General features: G+C 47.7%; 1 protein-coding gene across 1 annotated transcript; it reads right to left on the reverse strand.

Moving 5' to 3' along the window:
* Positions 1–6,527: 6,527 nt before the first annotated feature.
* LOC105697231 (proteasome subunit alpha type-5) lies at positions 6,528–8,024 on the reverse strand. Its single transcript, XM_012420364.1, has 3 exons — positions 7,873–8,024; positions 6,988–7,548; positions 6,528–6,894 (listed from the first exon to the last, which is right to left on the reverse strand). The coding sequence occupies exons 2-3, from the start codon at positions 7,546–7,548 to the stop codon at positions 6,727–6,729; spliced, it is 729 nt and encodes a 242-aa protein (XP_012275787.1). The 5' UTR covers positions 7,873–8,024; the 3' UTR covers positions 6,528–6,726.
* Positions 8,025–8,111: the final 87 nt, after the last annotated feature.

The following is an 8,111-nucleotide window of genomic DNA, read 5'->3' on the forward strand; positions in this document are numbered from 1 at the left end:
AAAGCCTCTGTAAATAATAACAGCGCTCTTCGTAAAAACTGACGAATGCTTTATAAAATAATTCATTTATTAAATCACCCGATTTTCCTGCCCATTCACGATTAGCTGAGAAATATATCTAATCGGAGGAGAAATGCGTGATGTAAGAGTTGTGAAGCAGGATATTGAGTATTTACAATAATAAAATGTAACGAGACGTGCCAGTACCGCCCTTCTGATCGAGGCGAGGGATATGTAGTGACAAGATCAACTTTCACGAGTTGGCCGGATACGAGAGATCGGATCGGCCGTACGTTTTATTGTAATCGATACCACATAAGTATCATCGAGAGTGATACGGGTTCCGCCGGAGTTTATTCCTGCCCTGTAATTCACTTTCCTCGAGCGAGTGCATAACGTACCGACGAAACGACCGCGTCTCCACATAATGGCACAAAATTTCTCCGTCATGCCACCAAGAGAGCGCACGATTGACATTAAACGAAGCACCGGACAGCGTAATAAAAATTACGTCACGAGGCTCACCACCCAATTACCGCGGTGCGATTGCATGACCGCCGAAACCGTCGAAAGCCCGCTAATTTGCGGTTACGTAGAGCAAACCCCACAAGCCTTCAACGAGATCATACCGCGTACTTTCTCCGGGCCCAAGCCGGGCCATTCGGTGAAATCGGATCCAAATGAAATTTCCCCTTTTCCAGAAATAATCGGCCGGGTTAACACATAATCGGGCCGAAACCAAGTTTCCCCGTTTCGAGAAGTAAGCGGCCCTATTAGCATAATTTTCGTGAGATTCTGTCGCGATCTGATTGCGCGGGCACCTGTAAAAAAGATCAGGATAAAAAATTCAAGAAACTCGTCGGGGGAATTTTCTGAATGAAAATACAATAAAATAGAATAAAATACCAGAAAATACAATAAAATATCATGAAATTCGAAATTCATTAAGAGATTTATTAATCATCGTGAATTTAAGTCGTCGAATTAAATGCGTGTCACTTCGTATATCGAAGGTATATGAAATTGATGGACATTCGAACGGCGAACCGACATTTTGCGACGCCTCGGTGAAGGCGCAATAAATATCTCGCCATTACTCGCCGATTAAATTCAATTTTCGAGAGGCGCGCTTCTCGTGTCCCCGCAAACGGCGACGGAATAATGGCGCGTTTGCGATGCTCGCCGGGCGTAGGATAATTATTGCTCATTAACATAATCGCGCACTCTTAATTGGCGAGGCCGCGGCCGTTCCTGGAGCGCGCTCGAGCGATTTAGCGGGCTATTTCGAGCGAGCCGTAAATCGCGGGAGAGCGTAAGTGCCGAGTTAAAAAGAGACCGGTGCGCCTTCGCCCTCTTCGCTCCCGTTTCCGGGCAAATATTTCCGCCTTCAATAATTCACTACACCCGCCCGACCAGGAAATATCTGCGGCCCGATGCCGGGCAAATATCTCGCGAGCGGCCGCGAGCGTAGCATCGCCCGTTGCAATTTGTGCACATGCACTAATCACAAGCCCCGGCGCGGTTCGCGCGCAGAACGGAAAAATGTCCCTCAATGGACCGAGAAACGCTCCCCAGGATTTTCTCCTTTTCCTGTGCGGGACCTCGAGCGATTATCCCGAGAAATCTCGCAGGACGCGTTTGCGACATGCAAACGGTAAACGCGGCTCTAACGAGGCACGCTCAATTGGCTCGTTTCCGCGGCCTGAAAAAAGCAGAGAAAAAAGCAAAAGTAACCAACTCATGAGAAAAAGAACTAATCCCGCAAATTGAGCCGGTAAGGTGCGACAAGAAAAATCGTGCAAATTAGGGGTGCTCCTAATATCCGTAAAAAACACTTATGAAAATTCCCCCAATTAGAAATATGGAACGACAAGGAAAATCATGCAATCTAGGCGCGCTACCAGTATCCGTAAAAATTCAACTTATAATAATTCCCCCATTTAGAAATTCGTGCCCCCCGGTCGTTGCGCAACTTTCCGCCGTTTCCGTTCAGCGACTTCCGTTAATTTATCGGATACTGTCGGATGTTGCTTACGCGAGTGGATTGACAAATTATGCGCGAGTAGGTCGCGCTATCTATCGGGAGATCGAGTCCGTTCACGTGACGTTCGGCCTCTCGTTTGTATCATTAATCTTAATTGGCGTTAAGGCCCGCGATTAAGGGAGATATGCGCACTGCCATCAAGAAAGCATTACTTTCTCCACGGTTTCTAAGCGCGTGCTCTCCTACGTCGGCACTGCATCTGCAACGAGCATGCTCGATCTCTCGGGCCGCGACTGACCGTTCCACATTTCGTTTCCGTTTCACCTTCACCCGCGACGCCGTCCGGGAGTGGGGCGCGGATCCGGCAAGCCTCGTCCTGGGAAAATGTAATCCTTTGTCACCGGGTAAAAGTGCGAGTGGTCGCTTACGTTTCTACTTCTTGCCGCGATATTTATCAAGGTCGCCCAAGGTGAACAGCGTCTTGAAACGGGCAGTCACGGCACCTTTCTTTCCGTTTCACCGCGGGTTGCGGTGCCCAGGAGGATGACGAATCCGGCCTGATCGTTAAACGGGCAAATTGAGCAGTTTATACAAGCAGTACCGCGGGTCCTGTATTTTCTCCGATGGACGTCGTCGCGCCTCTTAATCCGTCGAAATGAGTTTTCGTGCGGGACTTTCTCTCGAGAAGTAAATTCCGTCAACAGGACCGGTGTTCTTCCAGGAGGATTTCTCAAGATGGCGGCGCCTGGTTCCGGCGAGACCGACGCCGACGTCTTCGACTCCTCGTTTCACCGCTTATACGTCTTCGAATTGACCCGCGACCGTCAAGATCCCAGATCGGAGAGGAATGCAGCGACGAGTTTCTTGACTTATTGCCTTACGATTTCGTCGGGAGCCGATTGAGAGCTCGCGTCTCTTCTCCGAATGGAACCGGTCGCCGCGCGGCGGCCATCTTGGAGCCGCCGTCCTTAAACGGGACATTCCGTCTGTTTTGCGTACAATCGCCTCGTTTCCAGGAATCCCGGCATTCCGGCCCCGCGACGTAAGCTCGCGTCGAGGGAATCGAAGCGTAAAGAGGCGTTCTTGCCCGGGATTCCCGGAGGCACCGGTCATCTCTGGGGCCGGCTCTCGTGAAAGTGAAAAGAATCGCGACGATTCTGCCATGCGTGAATTATGGCCGACGCGCGTAAGTATCAACCTTCTTCCTACGTGGGCTTCTGGCCACTTCCGGTTTTCTACCGCCCCTCTTTCTTCCTCGTAATAAGGAAGCGCCGGCGCACCGACGCGGCCACGATTTCACGGCTAAGCGGAACGATGCCTCCTCGAAATCCCTAATTGATTAAATTAACCACTAACCGTTTCCAAGTGAAACACGAGGGTACGCCGGGCAACGAGAACAACGTTTCCTTGGGACTATGAATATATTCCGTGTCGCAATGTTACCCCGACGAGGCCGATTTGCGGATCACGTGGGCTTGTTAAGCGGTTACTTAACGGCTTTACAAGTAATTCCGCCGCAATTACCGCACTCGAGTTACTCAACAGTTTTGTCCCGCTTTAGGTAAAGTCGTTCTATCGGAGAAAAAAAAAAGAAAAGATCTCTTAGCGGTGCTTGAAATTATTCTCTGCGTCTTTCGAGGCGTCTTGGGGTGGCGTGAACGATGGCGACCAATCCGGCCCGATTCGTTGCGATTCCGGCGCGATTCCGCTTTAACGAGCCCGACAAAGTTTCCACGCCCCTGCGTCTCGCTCGATCCTGCAGGACCTCCAGGCTCTTCCTCGCTCCGGCTCTTCCTCTCCAGCTTCGCAACGGCGCGACTGTGAAGCGGAGGCAATTATCGTAGCGAAACTTGAACGCGGTCCGCAGGAGCGAGGAGTGTCGGCGTCTGATACGACGGGTCGGCTCCCTGGGGATTCTAAGGGACTCAAACGGGACTATCCCCCCGCCCCCTCATCGCAGTTAATTACGGAGTCCTTCTCCGCTCCGGCCGCCGCCATCTTGGCCGCGCCCCACTCGCGCCCTCCTGTCTTCCGCAGACAGCAGGGGATATCCTCGGGATATCCCGGGATATCCCGAATTGCGCCCGATTATCCGAAATACGTCCCTGACGTCGCAGGACAATGGCTCGACTTATTAAGCCGCTCGGACGACCAAATCCCTTCAGATCGGTTCGAGGACTGCGGGAACCACTCGGAGGGTTGCTGGTCGGGACTTACTTAATTTTTTCAAATTTATACTAACCATCAACAAAAGCGACCCGTGTAGAGCTAGAAACGTCAAAAGACGAGGTGACCGGATATTAAGACTCCCTTCATTTTTTTCAAATTTATGTTTTCTACCGAAGTAAGCGTCCCGCGAAGAGAATATCCGAAAACGAGGCTATCGGAAATCGAGAGCCCCTTAATTATTTTCTAATTTATACGTTTCATCGAGAAAATCATTCCGCGTAAAACGAGGAGCGTCCGAAGACGAGGCGAGTCGGAAGTCGAGACTCTCTTAATTTTAAAAAATTCATGCTTCTCGTCGAAAAAAACGTCCCGCGAAGAGCGAGGAACGTCCGAAGACGAGCAACGTTGCTTAGAGGGGTGATTTAATTCTCTCCCAGGAAATTCGGTCTCACTCGAATTCCCGGGAAATTAGGTGAGTTTCCCCCGCGGGGAAGGGAAAAAAAAGGAGCGTATCAATTAAAAGAGCGCGTTCCCTTCAGGAGCGAGCGCGCCCGCCGCTTCCTGGGAACGCGTTCTCCGTTGCGTAACGCGGACGTTCGGACCGCTCCCACCCTTCCGGGTCGGCCTCACCGATCGGACTTTCGGAAAAAGGAACGACGAGGCCCGAGCGCCCCGAGCGTGAAATGAAAAACGACGCAGATAACTCGGACGCACTCGCGCCCGTTGCGCGACGCGCGGAAACGCCGGGCCAACGGAAGTAAAGAATAAAAAGTGAAGGAAAGAAAGAAAAAAAAAAGTAAACGCAGAGCGTCCTCCATTTCACCCTCGGCGTTGACGCCGCGTCACATTTTCGCGCGCGAACTTCGAACGTTTTTCTCTCCTTTTTTTTGCCATCTCTGCGGGAATATAAAAAATTCGCACAAGGCGAAATGCGGCAGTGAAAAGCGGAGGGTGAGCCGGAAGTCCGCAGTGCGTTTTAAGCCGCGTCCGCAATCAAGCGGCGTCGGGGCGGCGGGCGTCCCGGGGGAGTCCCGCGGGAGCGAGCGAATCGTGAACGGGATTGAACGCTTGAAATGGAATAATATCCAATAATCTCGGCGCCGGGAGGACCGGGGGGATAAAAAGGGACGCTTTTATCGGGGCATCGCAGCGCCAGCCATTTCTGGCTCGCTTTCGCCGGCACGCCGGGACGCCTCCGACGCTCGCCAAAATTAATTATTGATTTCGGATAGGCGCACAATTCAGGACGCTTTTAATCGAAACCGAGCCGGCCCTCGCCTCTCCTCGTTTCGAGTTCACACGGGCGAGGCGGCCTTTGGAAAATGGAGCCACTTTAAATTCCCTCCCTCGAAACAATTGCGACTCAAGAACGACCTTAACGAATGCCGTTGATTCGGTAAGAATGGCCTTCCTCGTTAAGAAATCTCCAGTTAAGAATCGCCATTGATGAGAGAATGATTGAAATTAAATTCATGCGAAATATATCTTTCACGCGGCGCGTCGTGAGACTCGATCGAAATTCCAGAATTTCAAAGTCTTGCTCAATGGTGTTCATTTTTCGTGGAATGATAATTTCATTAGTCTGTGTAACGATATTGTTGTTGCAACCCGGATACGGGGTGAAAGCCAAATAAATTTATCGGCGAATCGCCTGGAATGGATAAGCTTTGACGGCGCAATCGGAATATCGTGTCATACCGCTGTTACCGGGGATAATTAAATTACGAACGGCACGATAATGCGGGGTTTCAATGGTAACTGGCGGTGTTACGTGATAACGTTCCTATCGATGCAGTCAAGCTTGCGCCATTATCGCTGAGCATTAAAAAAGGGTAATAAGGTAATCCATGTAGATTAATTAATCCCGTGCTCGTTGAAGCGTTAATAGAAACCTTGGGGCAATCAGTCTAGCTAGTTATAATAAAAATAACGTGTTTATTAGTTAACAACGTTAGGTCTCAGGAACTGTTACGATACGATAGGAACATGGTAGGTTATAGAAATTACATGGTAATGATCGGGTCCTCTTCCTGCAAACTTAGCCACTACCAATGGATGCGGATCTCGTGGTTGGGGCAGAGATGTTCGATCTTTGTCTTGCCGGTTCCTCCCTTAACGCCGGTAGAAGTTCTATTACCTAGATTAGAATAATCAATCCGGGAAAGGCGGTTAAAAAACGTAAATGTTAGTCGGTTAGTGTGCTAAATCAGTGTAAGGGCGGTACACTGACTTTGCACGATTACTCTGGAGGACATGTTGAGACGCCACCCTCACTTTTTGTCTGCAATCGAAATGTCATTACGAAATAATAATGATAACTTTGAAATGAATGACAGGTACTGGGAAAGAAAATAAATATGAGGAACCACCAGGATTCTAAAAAGATTCTTCCTTTTCTGCGATATATTTCAATATTTTTCTCTGCGAATAGACAATGTAGGAAAAAGAACAATGTATACTCTTAAAACGACAGACCCATTGCGTGAATATAAATACTGAGTAAGTATGCAACGTGTCACCCATTTCATTCATGATTTGAGATATTAGTTCGAGCCTAAATAACGATCGAAAACTTAGGCTATGTCTTTAATCACCTCCTGTAGTTCATCTTTGCCGAACATGTGGAACAATGCTTCTGGTGTCATGGTCATCACTTCGATATTGGTACCATTCAATTTTTCCTCCATGACTTGTTTCAATATTGTTAAGGCAGCCGTTATTGCCTCTTTCAATGTCATAGACTACAATAAATTTAGGATGTGGGTACTTAAAATACTATTTTTTAGGATGGAAAAGAATTACGTTCCAGTTGAAAGAGGTATTAAAAAATTTACCTTATGGTAAACTTCTTGAAGCGACTGTTGAGCTCCTTCACTGCCAGACCCGATAGCTTTTGCATCAAACTGCACAAAAGTACCGGATGGGTCCATGTGGAACAATTGCGGACCTTTTTCATCAATGCCAGCAAAAAGTATAGCTACACCGAATGGTCTAGACATGGCACTGCCATCATCGTCGCTATCTCCAAACTGAATCGCTAGGTTTGATACTGCTTGAGCTGCAGACTCAACGGTCATTTTTTCATTATAGGTAAACCAGTGGTTCTGACATTCGACTCTAGCTCTATCGATCATCGTTCTCGAGTCTGCCATTAAACCTGACACGGCGCATCCTATGTGCTTATCGACTTCCACAATTTTCTCAACAGTGGTCGGGACCATTAAAGGTGAAGTGATACGTTTTTCAACAGCTAAGACTACTCCCTCGGAAGTACATATCCCAATTGCAGTCGAACCAAGTTTAATGGCTTCTATAGCGTATTCAACTTGGAACAAGCGCCCTTCCGGGGAAAAAGTATTCACCCCACGGTCATATTCTGAACGTGTCAAGAACATCTGCAATAAACAAACCTAATGTCTCAAAGTACAAGAACCACTTGTAATGTTAGGTTAACAATGAACACATACTAAATCAAGTAAAATTAGACCTAAGACAATAATTGTCAACTTAAATACGAGTTACAAGTAAAGTATAACGACGTAAAAAACCCTGCTATTAAATAATAATATAATGTATCAATTGAAATATAAAGAAAATAGAACATGAACGAGGTTAAGTAACATGACTTTGCAAAACCAAGGATATTGATACAGAATATTGCGGATCTCCTTTTATGTATTAGTTAAACAGTCTACGAAACATTTATTAAACAGTATTACCTTTTCAACCTTTGATTATTGAATGAATAAATTAATTGGAACGGGCCGAAGATCAGTTGTCAGAAACAATGGATTTGTAAAGTGTAAAGTGCCGACTCAGCAGCGTTACCAACAGCGGGACACGAAATACTCTCAGAGTCGCCAAATTAGACCTTGTCGTGACATCAGTCGGCAAAGAGTAGAACTAGTGAGAATGTTTGACACAGCCTTCCATGACACAACAGAGAGAAGATGGACAG

Source organism: Orussus abietinus, unplaced genomic scaffold (genome assembly GCF_000612105.2).
Source record: "Orussus abietinus isolate OABI.00-Male unplaced genomic scaffold, Oabi_2.0 scaffold42, whole genome shotgun sequence".
NCBI lineage: Eukaryota > Metazoa > Arthropoda > Insecta > Hymenoptera > Orussidae > Orussus > Orussus abietinus.